Source organism: Pipistrellus kuhlii, unplaced genomic scaffold, assembly GCF_014108245.1.
Source record: "Pipistrellus kuhlii isolate mPipKuh1 unplaced genomic scaffold, mPipKuh1.p scaffold_m20_p_2, whole genome shotgun sequence".
Classification (NCBI taxonomy): domain Eukaryota; kingdom Metazoa; phylum Chordata; class Mammalia; order Chiroptera; family Vespertilionidae; genus Pipistrellus; species Pipistrellus kuhlii.
Window position 1 is genome coordinate 148,079,440 of NW_023425515.1, and position 15,897 is coordinate 148,095,336.

The following is a 15,897-nucleotide window of genomic DNA, read 5'->3' on the forward strand; positions in this document are numbered from 1 at the left end:
ACAAGAGAGGGAGAGAGAGAATCAATGATGAGAGAGAATCACCAATTGGCTGCCTTTTGCACATCCTGAACTGGGGACTGAGCTTACAACCTGGGCATGTGCCCTGACTGGGAATCAAACCGTGAGCTCCTGGTTCATAGGTCAATGCTCAACCACTGAGCCAAGCCAGCAGGCTAAACTCAATCTTTTCTTTTATAAAGTGGATAAAAATAATACTGCTCACCTCATATGATGGTTGTGAGTATTAGAAGAAATGCAACCATATAGCACAATGCCTGGCAGAGAGTAATATTTAATAATACATGGTACATAATAATTCTTACCATGGTGACTATGGCATAATCCAATAGACTGCAGTAATGAAGGCAGTGAGGTGATAGTACTCTAAAATACAAATACTCCTGAAAACATTGTATAATAGTTATCTGCCATTGCAAGGCTGTAATAGCAATTCTTAAAGTGCTCAAGTATAGTCCTGCCTTGAAGTCAGGGGGAGAATTACATAGCTGTGACATGTTCTTCTAGCAGTGATTCCCAGACATTTTTTTAATTAATAGAAATCAGAATTTAAAATTTTGGAGATTGATACAACATTAAAACTACCATCTGCTATTACACCATTAACACCCCCCCTCCACACACACACACACACACACACACACACACACACACGAGTCAGCATGTAACAACCTCAACATTTTGCCATAGATTAGCTACTGTGATACATGGGCCTGTGACAGATACAGGAACAAAACAAAATTATTTCTGATAGATAAATACTTTTCATCCAATTGTTTTATGTATCTCAGTCTCTGAATCTTCAGTTTGGAGAGTACCTACATTTGTTCTGCTGTGGTACTTGGAGAATCACTAGTCAGAGCCATGAGTATTACCAATGTTAGTTCAAACAACGAGCTGCGATGGCCAGAGCAGAGACCCACAGTTCAACCAAAGCCTTTTGAAAAGGGATTTCCCATGAATCTCTGCGATGTTACAGCAGTTCTGATCACAGCAGTGTCATGGTGCTAATTCTACTCAGTAGTAGCCTCATAGTGGTATCTCGGGGCACAGAGCTAACTATTAAAAAATCTGCAGAGACTTTGAGAAAGAGATTCAACTGGGTGCTGGCAAGACTTTTTCACCACTTAGTCTCCTTTGGTTCTCCATCCATTTGCAGCTCAGTTTCTCATGTTCTACGTTAACCTGCCTAGCCTAATGACTACTTACTTCACGACAACTGCGAAAGTAACAACAATTCAAACACACACACATTTAATGTAGAATAAAATGTAAACCGAATAAATAATAGTACAGTTTTCAAACCTATTTTGGTAAATCCTGCAGCCCAGGCAAATAATCCCATACCATTTTCATTTCCTTAGGTTAATTCTTACTGAATACTAATTTGATATATTCAATATAAGATATAATAATAAAAACCCCCCTAAATTTGGACATTTAAACATGCTTTATTCTCTCTATTCTGTGAGGTAATAGGTAGACATATGTATTTATAGATTCTAAAATCTCAGAACTATACATGGGGTGAATCATAAAATGTATATTGTAGAAAGAATATACAAATGAGTTTACACATGGAAGACATGATACATATTTAAAGACATATTACATTATTTCACATTTGACAGGAAGTATACCTGGTTAATAAAGTTTTCAAATAAACAATTATTCCAGATCATTAATCAATAAATAGCATTGCACATGGCTCTTAAAAGCACATAGAGAAGCAAGAAAATGATCATCATGATTTGTATTGATGGTATGATTAAATATGACATATGGATACTGAAAATAGATTTCATGTAAAGTGGAGGTATGAATGTATAATATAAACACCTCTTAGTTGCACCTACAGTAATATATAAATAAGGCTTTCCCTTGTATGGGAAAATTAGAGTAGTTCTTTGAAGCTATGTATGTGCATATGGTTCCCTCCTTCCAGCAAGCAATCTGCATTAGGCTCTGATAGGTACCCCTTTAATTTCTTGCCATCAGTTCATCCTCTCCTCTTTTCTCATAAAGAGAAATTTTCCTCCTAGCTTGTCTGAGATTTTCAACAAACAGCTTCTTCCCTTCAGCCTTTAAATATGATCAGGTGCCTGCTGTCTTAAAAATTCCCTTCCAGAGTCCACCCTAATTCTATCTTTTCTTTTAAAAAGAAAGTCTTTTTTTTAGTTTTTTAGATTTCTGTCTCTATTTACTCTGTAATGAGGAGAACTGATTTTATGGTAAACCTAACCATACAAATGGAAGAGTGAGGAGGGAAATAACTAATTAGCATATTATGCTTTTATTATTATAGATCTGAGCCTTTCCCTACATTTGACTGTTTCTTATGTTAGCTAAGTATTTCCTTAATGCTCAAGACTGTTTCCCTTGAGTTTTTTATACCTTGCAAAGGAAAGAACTCCACTGAAAAAACGATTTCTTCTCTGTTCTTCCAAGGAACATCTCTTAAATGTTTGTGTTCTGAGGAGTTCTATGTCATCCATCTATCTCACATATGGCTCAATTTGATGACTGCTAAGTTTTAATCTCCAGCTAAGATTTCCCTCCTGACCCACCTTGTGTGGCTCAGTGATTGAGCATTGACCCATGAACCAGGTCAACTGTTCGATCCCCAGTGGGGGTGGGGTGGGGTGCAGAGGCAGCCAATCAATGTTTCTCTCTCATCGATGTGTCTATTTCACTATCGCTCTCCCTTCCCCCCTCTCTCAAATCAATAAAAAACAGTAAAAATATTTTTTCCTGAATTTCAGATAAATATATATAAATATCCATTAAACTTTTCCTCTCAGATGTCTCCAAAAATACACCAAATCAATATATTAAACTTAAGCTCTCTCTCTTCTCCACTTCCACTTATTATTCTTTTTGTATTTTCCATCTCAGTGCATATCGTCACTCACTTGCTCAAATTAGAAACCTGGGTATCAATCAATTTTGGAACTGCCATTTATCTCTTGTGCCTTATGTCCAGTGTAACATTTAAGAATATATTGAATCTAATATTTCTCTCCATCACCTATTGCTTCCATATACTCTTCCCTGAATTACAATAGACATTTCTTAACTGGTTCAATTACCTCTAGCTGGTCTCTTCTCCAATTCAAACTCTGAAAAAGCTATCAGTATTCATTAAATAAAAATTTAATCATGTCTATGCCCTGTCTAAAATAGTTCAATGTTTCACATCCCATTTCCTCCACTGTAAGGCTCAGCATAATGTGGCTTCTGCTTATTCCTCCAGCTTTATTTTACACCCCTCTTCATTCTTAACTTCCTTTAGTTTCTTTACTAAACAGGTGCATGCCCTCACAGCACTGTATCCCATCTCTACAGCACTGATCACATATTATATTATAGTTATCTGCACGGCTGAGTATTGCTTAATAGGCAGATTAATAACACGTGTAACACCTGCAAATCAGGGTATTCACAATTATTTGGTGTAATTTGATATTTTATATATATTAAAAGTACTGAAGTCATCATCAAGGGGAAAATTATCACCTAGGTTACAAAGTGTTTTGATTATGTAGTGCATATGTAAGTTATGAATCAGTTATAAAGTGAACACTCATGAACTTAAAAACTAGAGTGTAAGAACCACAGTTAAACTTAAGAAATAGGACAGTACCAATAATACCAGTTTCCTCCCTCATCCTACCTCCAGTTTTCCCTTTAGAGATAACAATAATCCTAAATTTTTTGTTAACTTTATAAAATTAGTTTTCTAACTCATGTAATTATGCCTAAACAATGTGTTTTAATTTTGCTTATTTTTGAGATTTATAAATGTGGTATTTTTGATGTGTGACATCTTCTGAAACTATTTTTTTCACTCTAATTATATTTTAAAACCTTATATACATTATGATAATTAAAGTTAAGTAATTTCCATGGCTGTAAAATATTTCTTTGTGTGGATAGCAGAATTTATGTATATACTTTCCTGGTGGTAGATATTGTGTTTTTCAATGTTCAACTATTCTAAATATTTAAAGTATCTGAATGACATGTACACATTTTTTTTCTAGAATAATACTCAGGAAGAGAATTATTGGAATGTAGGGGTCTATGCATGTTTAGCTTTATAAGATAATTTGTTATCAAACTGTTGTGATTTTTATTCCACAAGCAGTATAAAAGTTTCCATTGCTCTTATACTTGCAAACAGCTTCCTTTAGCCAGTGTAACATAGCACCTTTTTTTTGCATTTCCTTGATTAAATGATTCAGTTTTTAAAATATTTATTTACTCTTCTGATTTCCCTTGCATTTTATAATTTTAAAATATTCTATTGTATGTATTTTCTTATTGATTTGTAGGAGTTTAAAACATATATTCTGGAATACTAATCCCCTGTCTCGCATATATCTCACAATTCAGAATTCTCTTGTCTCAGTTTTCTTTTCTTAATGCTTTTTGTGGCAACTTAATATGTAGTCTTATGATTACCTACCTATCACTCAGCCTATCTCACTAGACTAAAAGGTCGGGGGGTAAGATACCATATCATATTTATTTTTGTTCCTCAACATCTAGTAACTGTTTCAAACATAGTGTTATTTGACTCATTGTTTATTAAATGAATGATTGGATGAATGAATGACCTTTAGAAATTCAAATCAATATCATTGTAGTCAAATTTTATTTCATGCCCAGCCAGCATGGCTTAATGGCTGAGCATTGACCTATGAACTAAGAGGTCACGGTTCGATTCCCAGTAAAGGCACATACCTGGGTTGTGGGCTCGACTCCTAGCAGGACGTTCCGCTCTCATTGATGTTTCTCTCTCTCTCTCTCTCTCTCTCTCTCTCTCTCTCTCTCTCTCTCTTTCTCTCTCTACCTCTCTGAAATCAATAAACATATATTAGAAATAAAAAATGTCTCAATTTAAAAAAATTTCATTTCATACAAATTGGCTACATCATAATGCTGAGCCAAGAAAATCAGAAGTATATGCTACACACCTTCCTGTACTTGCATGTCAAAGATGGTGGCAGGCACTAATAAGAAGTGCTAGTATCTGCAGAGAGGCAGCAGAATGTTTGTAAATATTTATTACCAGCTCTGAACATTTGGCAATGTTCATTTTTCATCCTTTTTAGTGCACTTATATTAACCATCTTTTTCAGTGCAATTATAATACTTATAATAAAATAATATTTAGCCTAAATTTGTCACAAAGTTAGAAATGATGTTAAGCTATAAGACATGGATTACATATTACAATGGATGTGCAAGGCTCAAGGTTTGTGTCATCAACTTAAAATTGGTTACCTTTTTAGTAATGGTCTCCGGAGGTACATCTCGCCTCCCAAGAGGATAAGGATTCCATTGGCCACTAGGAGATACATCTTCTTGTCCATTGTCTAAAATGTTGCTTTGCTGGGACGGGGTCTATTGCAAAAATGGCATGGCATTCTTTAGTGATGTGATAGAAGTTTAATCATAGTTTTCTGAAGAGAGTCCCTAATGATTATGGTCAAATTAATTTTGTTTAACTGCAAAAAACCCCATACATCCTTAACTGGAAATATTATTATACATCTTTTACTCAGAAAAAAATTCTAAATTGACAGCTTTCTGGAAGCAGTGAGAAATTCAACTAAAGTAACAATCCTAGAGTTACATACTGAAATTTACAGAAAAGTTTAGATTATTTACAGTACCTGAATAAAAAAAAATTAATCAACTGATAAAACCACAACATTTAAAACTTGCTTATTTTTTTGAGCATGCTACTACCGTGTAAAGTATAAATTGAAACCATAGAAACACAGTATGTAACTCCCAATACTTGAAATCATAGCCTAACAAATTTTATAAGGCTGCACTGATTCTGGAAAAATATACCTTGCACTAATCCAAAAGAATGTTAACACTAGCATAATGTATGTAAGATTCATGGTTATATGACATTATCTACAGATAGCCATGAGGGGGAAAATTAAAACAACATAAAATGTTGTATTATTAGAATCACAGTATAAATAAATAATGACTTTTAATTTGAAATTTATTTATATAGGTCACATGCATTAAAGTTTAAACTCTTTATATATATTTAATTTTTTGTGACTTACTGCTTATTATTTTTAACAAATAATAATTTCCCTGTTTTTATTATTATAATATTAGATATTGGGGGGGGGGCGTCCTTCATAGTCTGACCTGAATAATAGGAAGGAATCACACACCACAGAGGGATATAATAGTGGGATATTTTTCTTCTGAAATCAGATTAACTTTTCACAAAGTCTTCCTCTTCCCCGAACCTACAGGATACACAGGAAGTTCCTGAGGAATTCTTATGGTGAGATACTATGTTTAGTCTTCCCTATTCCACTTTATGTGGATGTTCTGAAGGATCACTACAGACACATAAAGCTGTTACAGCATGTATGTGCAGCTCTACTCTGTGTGAAGTATTGTCTTCCAAGCCCAGAAAGGGAGAACTAGACATTCTCTTTATAACATGGCAGAAGTGGGCTGCTTGCTAGGCTTCCTCTGATTACACGGAATAGTCCCAGTTGTTCTACTTTAGAAAACAATTATATAACCACTCTATTTGTATTCTGACTGCATGCCTTTTTAAAAAGCATTGCCTGGAGTTACTTGAAAATCAGATGTGTTATGAAACTAGATGAAGCTTTCTTGAGGTCTAATGGATAAAGTGAAAAGTAAGAAGATAACTCAGTTTTCTACTTATTCTTTGGCCATGAGCCTATCTGAGAGTGAAAAAAAGAGAAAAGGTATTGAATTGAAGCTCCCGGGTTAGCTAGAAATGAATTTGTGTTTCTTTGGAAAACAAACATTAACACATTTGAAGTTTATATTACTTAAAAATAACCAGATAACTATTCAGGGTCCATCTGTTTGTCTTTAAGCATTAATTTTCTAGTTTTTACCTTTTTTTTTATTATTATTTGGGCATATGTCCCCAAACAATTTTTCAATGATATTAAAATATGACAACTCAAATTATTAAAATTAAGCAGTTAAAATGTAATTATCCAGAGCAGGCATTACGGGCCCATGTTTTATTCTGGCTAGGTTTCTGGGCCAGTGAAGTGGGATAATAAAGTGTTTTTCTGGATAGGTCTGTGCAACACATATTTTTTTGAGAGTTCAACAGGTATCTTTTTCTTTCCTCCATATCACGCCATCTCTTTTCCTCCATTAAACTTGGTTCAACTGGCCAGATGTGACTTCTAATCACAGAGAGCAACTGATAATTGCAAAATCCTTTCTGGCATAAAAAAAAGGGGAAGGAGGAGCTAAAACTCTTCAGTTAAATTTCTAATATGATGATATAGGCTTTCCATTTGTTCAGAAATTCATCTCTTTCTCTTTAAAATTAGGATCAGCAAGCATACCAATTTCTCTCTATTACGGCCAAAGGAAACATGCAGACACATAAAGAAATACTTTCACTAGACAGCGAATTAAAGGGATAGTCTGAACGCAGTTTCCTTTATTAATTACAAGAATGTTTTGGTCTTTTTGTTCTAAGTAAGACATCCTAGGGGTGACTTCAGTTTGCAGAAATAGAGTATGGGAACAATTTATTGTTTGGGATGGGGGAACCCAAAAGAGAGTTATATGGTAGATTCACATTATTTCCTAAAATGAGCATAGGCATTAACAAAAAATTGTACTCTTGATAAAGTGTTAATGAACCAAGTATAAATGGAGTTGCTCAGTTATTAAATTCTACAGAAGATTAAAAGGAGCAATTGAAAACTATAAAAAATAGTAATGAAATTATCACTATTGAAATTTATTATTTTAGAGAAAATAACCGAATTGAGGTTCAGTTATTCATTTATTTTTAGTACCACATTATAGATATTTTATTTATATACTTTAAAAGATTAAGAATGAATCTTATCCTTACCACATGTAACCAATTAAATCTAAAGGACATGGAAAATCATCACCTGCAGCATTCCCTCAGCTTCTAAATTCAGCAGATCTTCAATATTTCAAAATAATAGAGAAAATGGTCAGTGTGATTTAGTGAAAAATAAAAAATAGTATTTAAAAAATTCAGTATTGCTAATAAAAATGTTGCTCAATAGGTACTGGTCCCAAAGACTGCTGTGGACATTTGTAGATTTAACACTGCTGTGAATGATCACATGTGTCTATTGGAAGAAGTGATGTCTAATTTTGCTGAGACATAAATGTGCATGAGTATGCGTGACTCTCTGTCAGTGTATATATATGAATGTGTGCGTGCAGGTGTGTTTATATGTCTCCATATGTGAGTATGTGTATGTACAGGAGTCATAGGTAGGAGTAATGAAGTTAGCTGGCCAAATGGCTTTGCTCTTGTCCTCTCATTGATGAGTATAATAAACACTTAGTGCATTTTTTCAGAAAAATTATAGTAAGTGTAGTATTACAATTTGGCACTTTGTAAAGGTCTTGGAATGGATCCCTTAAGATCTCAAGGATCTGTTTTGCTCACTAATTGTCACGTGATTCATGAAAGGCATTACCATAGATTCAAAAAATGCTTTAAAATTAATTTTCCTCAAAATATTTCTGGCAAAATTATTGTTATATTATTATTTTACTGCATATTTTTGAAAAAAAATTAGGTATTATAAAGACAATTTTATGCCAAGCTTGAATCTAAACTATTATGATATCACGGGGTTCAATCTGATGGTCGTAAGGTCATGTCCACATGATTCTTAAACCAGCATTTTACTACAATGTTGAAGAAGCATCTGTATGGGTGCTAAGATTATTTTGGTAATTTTATCTTCTACTGATGAAAATGTATGTGGTTTATAAGATAAAAGCACTGTGTATAATTAAGCAGTTAAGAGAATTCTTCTGAGGGTAGGTAGCCAATAATAAATGCAGCAAGATCAATAGAAACTGTAGGCATAAACTGCCTCTAGGTGCCGCCTAAATAGTATCAAGTAAATAATCCTTGGAACTGGGGTAAATAAATGCATGTAAAATGTTGGCACTATTTGATCCAGAGTCATCTGCCTAGATGCAGTAATAAAGGACATTGAAGATTTTAAAGTCATTTAGGTGCAAGTCTTGCTATCTAAACTTATCTAATTCAAAATATAGCAGAATGAGTATTAACCAATAAAACACATAACATTTTCTTCCGGGAAAAATTCTATGAAAAGATGATTTAATACATATATTTCCATAATTTCAGCATCCCTTCTCTTGAAATTATAATTTATGTTAGTATCTGTTTTAGTAATCCAATAAGCATTAGGTGCTATAGTATAATATTATGGTGGGAGACATTAAAAAAAGAAAGAAAAGGAAGCAAATTATCAATTGCTCCAGTGTAGAAGAGACCACGCTATGAATATTGGCAGCCAAAAAACTGCAAACAGAAGTTAGAAAAGGCCAATGATTTCTTTCACATCCGTGCTTATCCCTGGGGCTACAGTAACATGGATGATTAATTTATTATTTTTTTGGGTTCACAACCTTCAGCTTTTGACTACTACCAAGCATATTTCTCGGTTGTAGTAAGTGCTCAGGAAGAGCAGGAGGATCTTAATGAGTGCAAGTTAACTATTAGCATTTAGTAAGCTCAGCTAACTCAGAAAGCATGTCTGTAGCTCATAGAGGTTGACTTGGGTCATGATATGTTATGGATAAATGAATATATTATACTTATGTGTTCTTTCACCCCATGATATCTACTTTTCTGGATTGTTAGGAAGATGATGTGGGATAATAATGTGTACAAGAGCTGAAACTGGTTTGGCTCAGTGGATAGAGCGTCAGCCTGAGGACTGAAAGGTCCTAGGTTTGAGTCCGGTCAAGGGCATGTGCCTTGGTTGTGGGCACATCCCCAATCAGTTGCAGAAGGCAACTGATCAATGTTTCTCTCTCATCGATGTTTCTAGCTTTCTATCCCTCTTTCTTCCTCTCTGTAAAAACTCAATAAAATATATTAAAAAGTGTGTACAAGAGTGCTTCATCAACTCTTATGAGTTATGTTCTAAGAAAATGCCAGGTTTTACAAACATTTGAGAAGGCAGCATTGTATAGTAAACAGCAGGAATTTGGGTGCCAAGCAGTCAGATTCTAATTCTAGCTGCCCCTATTCTAGGGACAGGGGTTACAATAGTAAAATAGTAAAAATATAAGTGACTTATTTTTTGTGACACATGAAACTCAGATTTATCATCAATATAATGAAGATAAATACTTCCTTTAAGAGTTTTTGTTAGAGTTGGGTGAAAAAAACATATTTAAAGTACCTCATTGTACCAGGTACATAGTAGATTCTCAATAAAATCTATTCTTTATTCTTCTTCTATTGAAATATTTATTCTACCATTAATCTGGATAATAAAAATGCTAGTTTGAATAGACATTTTACAATACAGTTGACCCTTGAACAACACATGGTTAGGAGTGCCAATTCCTTTGCAGTCGAAAATCCACATATACCTTTTAACTTCCCCAAAACTTAATTACTAATAGCCTACTGTTGACCGGTAACCTTACTGATAACACAAACAGTTGATTAACACATATTTTCTATGTTATATGTATTATATATTGTATTTGTACAATAAAGTAAGCTAGAGTAAATAAAATGTTATTAAGAAAATTATAAGGAAGAGAAAATACATTCACAATATTTACTGAAAAAGGTCCATATGTAAGTGGACCTGTACACATCAAACCCATGTTGTACGGGATCAACTGTATTATATTTCTCTCTGATAACATAACATTTCAAGACAATAGCTAAGTTCAATTACAACAGAACACATCCGAAGAAGCACATAGAACCATTAATAACATCATAGAAAGTTGCCTTAAATGCTTTTTGGAGCAGCAGTAAATAAAAAAAAAATGAGTAAATAAATGAATGAATAAATAAGTAGATAGAAAATATAAAAGCTTATAATTTAATAGATGATTTCATGTCTTAAATGCTCTGATCATAAGTATCATTACTTTTTTTTTAGGAAATTAGAATAATCATCAATAAATGAGAATATTAAAGAAAATTACATTTATTAAACTAATGTTGTTATATTTATTCACATTCTTTTAATATCTTGAGGCTCCATAAAATTAAATTTGAAAGTGTAATTTACTGTTTATCATGTGGAAAGTCTATATTTAGCTTGTAATTCATAAAAAATGTGCATTACTCAACCTAGCATAGAAAAATATGTAAGTGGAACTACTCAGAACACATAGCAAAATCTGGGAGAGTCTTCTCTTTCTGTCCATGTAAATATTCACTGTGTAAATTCTTATCAAATACAGTCTTCAATCTTCATTCACAAATAGTTAAATCCTTTCATTAATTGACTACAAATTTATTTAAAGAAAGTTGAGAAGAAAAGACAAACAAACTAGATATGTTTTGGCAAACTAAATAAACCCCAAACCAAAGAAGAAGGAATGTGCTGGGTCAGGATCTCAGCTTATACACATGGCACCTTTCTTCACTTACCAAAATGGAAGGTAGGAATCACAAAAGGCCCACTGCACTGGGTGCATAACTTACCAAAAGACAGTCTCAGCTGAGAGAGGAAATACACAAAGGTGCCCTTTCCTCTAATGACCAAAGGTATAGTCTGGATTTCAGCCCCAGAATGTCCCCTTGGGAGGGCATGACCACACAAAAGTATGCTGCACCTTTATTTCCCTTACTTAACTTGTAATATGTGAAAAACATTCATTTAGATTCCTTAGGATACTTCATTCATTTTTTCCTAGCACCTAAGTAGAGATGGCTAATATTATCACTCAGGAATTTTATGAATAAAAAGACAGTGCCAGTGTTTCCACAGGAGAACGGACAGCTCTGTCAATTTTCAATCTGCTGAAAAATACATGTTTATAAATTGACTTTATTTTGTAATTTAGTGAAATTCTTGTGGCCAACAAATATTGTAGATATATTTGTTGCAAAGAAATTGTAGATATATTAATTTTTATTATCTTAAGAGGCAAGATAGAAGTGCTGAAATGAAATTTTATGCATTTGAAAATCAAAGGAAAATAATTCTTGTCCATCTCCTTTCTTGTAAAAAAGAGCTCAGGGAAAGTGCGCCTCAGGCATGGGATCATTTAGCAACAGCGGTCAGTGGATCCCAGAAGGGGGATTCGGAGAGTCTGCCTTTTAAGAGTGATGACGGGAAAGCCTGGCAGAAAAACCAGACAGATTTTCTAATTAAGGAAGCTCTGCAGAACAGAGGAACCTGACCAAAGGTGAAGGGGCAGAGGATTAAATTGGAATCCATGGGAGGAAGCAGAGGCTGGAGGAGTCTCAAAAGTGAGCAAGCGCCCCGCAGTGTCACATAAGACGGAGTTCCTGCAGTGGCACCAGGGTAGGAAAGTTGTCCCAAATACCTGAAGGCCTAAAGTTTAGCCACCTTACTTAAACTGATATTTTGGGGTCACGAAATCTTTTTGAGGTAATACAATAGAATACTTTCCCTGCCTGTGTTCCTTTTTTATCCCCTGCCTTCTTTGTCTCTCTCTCTCTCTCTGTCTCTCTCTTTCTCTCTTTGTTTGGATAATGCAATATTGACAATAATTCATTTTTAGATGGAGTCTTGCAATAACTGAATTATTCTTGATTTGCAGTTTAATGTAGCTTCCAAAGAGAATCCCTTTAGGTCATCTCTGTGCCCAGTGGAGGAAGGTTGAAGAGCCTCTAAATATTATAATTCTGGAATATTTCTGTTATAGATCATCCGAAAGCTATAGTAACCATAATGAAGCCATTCTCTAGGGTACCCCAAACAACATCAGAAAATTAATATAGCAATACAGAGGTACCTAAATTATATCTGCAGACAATCTAGATATTCAGAAAGAGTGCTTCAAAGTATATTACCATATTTTTAGCACTAAATATATCTGTGTTATTCTATAGAGTGATAAAAACTAGGCAGAATAAGGAGCTATTTATATGGCGTAACTTTAAGGGATTCAAGTAATAGCTTCCTTCATACCAAGACCTCTCTAAAATCACTGAATTTTGAAATTTGATCATTTTAGTTTAAGGGTTTCATTTCTATTACTTGTCAAGCCTTCCAGGAAAGGTGCCTATTAAAATTGTGACATCTCCTCTATTACTTAGTGCAAATAAGTTAGTTTCAAGGCCTTTTGCCAAACTGGTTTCCTTGCGGCCGAGGATGAGAGCCTTGGGCGTCTGAGGGAACATGAAGGGCAGGCTCCATAAAAGCTGGGGCTCCAGCTACAAAGCCTTGCAGGGAGTGGTATGTGGAAGCTGACTTGTATTAGCTCAGGAGAACCGTCTGCACTCAAGCCCCAGTTCTGAGTTCAGTGGAGTTGCCTTAGTACTCTGAAACTGACTGAGAGGGAGTATTTATACCACTGACACCGGCAAACATCACAAATCATGGCCATGGTTTTCTCCCTGGAGAGGAAGTTACTTACACACCACTAGTTCTTCAACAGGAGACCAAGAACAAACAACATTCAAAGGTTCTTAATTTAGTTAGGTGTTTTTTTCCCCCCCAAAGTGATGATACATTTGTGAATATAAATATCTCTGATTTTTATCTCTCATAGTGGGAAGCAAACAATCCAGAGGTAGAGATTGTTTTTAAGACTAATCTGACAATAAAACCTGAACTTGAGGTCTTTTGACCCTTATTTTGCTAGGGTGGGAGTTTGTTCCATATGGTGATTCATTTTGTTAGGAGGCTACTGTCACTCTGTTATCCCCACTTTGCATTGCATTTCCCCCCTAAAAAGTTACTAGGCTAACGACTCTATGTACAATAAAGTCTTAGTGACATATTGTGCAAAAATGACTCATCAGTATCCATCAAAATGTAACCAAGACAGAAGGCATTAATCAATTTAAACAGGCAAAATGCACATTCTCAGTTTTGCCTGAAGAAAAGGAGCAGAAATGTTCCTTTGCCAATGGAAATGTTTCATCTTACAGTGTATTCTCTTCCAAATGAGCCTACATTTTCTTTTATTAGCCGAGGTAACAATGAAGCCACAAACTTGTAACAATCTACTGGGGAAGCCACAAACTTGTTTCTCATGTTTTACTTCTGTGTAGCATCTCCTGCAGGGGAAACAGGCTGAAAAAGCACTTGTTGACCACTTAATTTCCATTCCATTTAGGACTCTGTCTTTCCCAAAAGAATGAACAGAAATCCAGTTATAATTTTTAGCTCTGTTCTTAGAATGCATCAGCAAGTTAAGGTTATCAAAAAAAAAAAAAAGTATAAAAAAAAGAATAAAGGAAAAGAAAATGAATAACATGAAAAATGAGCCTTAAAGCAACACAAAAAGCCATGTACCTGCTCAATCCAAAAAGCAAAGCTGTAAAGCAGGAACCTGACCTTCAGTCTAGCTACAAATATTCATTTAGCAGCTCAGAAGAGTTCAAGGTTCTACATTAGTTGCCCTTGTGCTTTAGGGACTCTTGAGAGTCTGTAAGCAGGGCCATATGCACAGCCTAAACACAGGAAGTAAGCAAACTGTAATTGGCTTTGGTATGCTGACACATGTAGGGCAGTCCATACTTACTTTCTGAAGAGGTAGTTCTTGTAGATCAAATTTAGACTTAGTCTGCAAGTTTAAAGTCATGCTTCTGCCTGCATGCATTGCTGAAATACCTCCATAGGGCAGCATGCCAAGGTTAACTGTGTTGTGTTTGTAAGCAGCATTCTGAGTAGAGGAGATAATCATGTGACAGGGTGTGAACACATGCTCAACAAACTGATTATAACATGAATATGTTTCAATTTATCACATTTAACTTTAAGCAAGCAAACAGTAACTTTCTTTTCAAAACATGCACTCGATCAGACAGAAGCAAACAGTAAACAGTGTTAGTTATGCACATAATGAGTATTGTCCAAAACTACAGAAAAGACAAAAAGCCAAGATACATTCTGTTTTATATCTGCTGCTAACTCAGAGGCATAAAAATCTACCTTGCATATCATGATAGCAGTGATTTTGGACAGATGTGGTTTATCTGCGGAAGTCTATTAATTAAAAAAATGTAAACAGTGAAGTCAGTAAACTTTTGTCAGCTGCAAATCTCATGGTGTCTTTCACATTATGAGTTCATCACATACAGAAGACAAATACTAGCTTCTGATCTTGCCTTAAAACTGATGCACTCAATGTTGCAGCCAAAATCAGTTTATTTTATATCTCAGTTTATAGGCTCAATTACAGCAACTCAGAAAAAGAGCTGGTCTAAAGCTCATTCAATCTGACCAAAGTCTGACTGAATTTACAGATTAATTTAGTCAAACTAGTCAAATAAGTTATATGAGGATACAAATACTCTTTTATTTATTAAAAATTGCATTTAAGTTGGAGAAGTTTCATTATGAAACTAAAGGAATTATGACTTCAACTAGTAGTGCTACTTATATACTACACCTAAATAACTCTAGAAAAGTAGTATTATTTTAATTGTGGCTATCCTTCTAAAGTTATTCCAAGTGTCTGGTAGCTCATTTTTCCTATAAAACTTTATTTTAAAAAATTAAGACATTTTTGGATGCCTGGCCATCAAATAGTTTTCATCAGTACAATCTCTACTTTCCATTTATAATGGAAATGTAATAACTCAGTGTTTGATCCTTTAGTTAATTCTCTTATTTTGAAAAAAAAAACTATGTAAGTTAACTTAGTACCCTTTTAAAAAACTGAACACTAACAGTAGACAGCTACTCTACTCTAGGACATTATTTGCAAAGCAATGGTTTTTAGCATCAGAGGTTCACTTTACTATGGATTTTTGATTGTTTTATCAGAGTTTCTTCATTGTCACTATGCCGAAATGGAAAAGGACACTGAACACTTCAGCCTAACCCTTGGATTAAAATCACC

General features: G+C 34.4%; 1 protein-coding gene across 4 annotated transcripts in view; it reads right to left on the minus strand.

The window, feature by feature from the left end:
• Positions 1-15,897, minus strand: part of LRRC7 (leucine rich repeat containing 7) — a 473,031-nt gene that overhangs the window by 62,448 nt on the left and 394,686 nt on the right. For 2 of the 4 annotated variants that reach the window (XM_045584480.1, XM_045584478.1), the window contains exon 23: positions 5,308-5,427. The exons of 1 other annotated variant lie outside the window; for it this stretch is intronic. In XM_045584480.1, coding sequence (XP_045440436.1) covers positions 5,308-5,427 — 120 coding nt within the window. Of the gene's footprint in view, positions 1-5,307; positions 5,428-14,574; positions 14,716-15,897 lie in introns of all 4 variants that reach the window. One more of the 4 variants, XM_036444989.2, reaches the window with a different exon arrangement.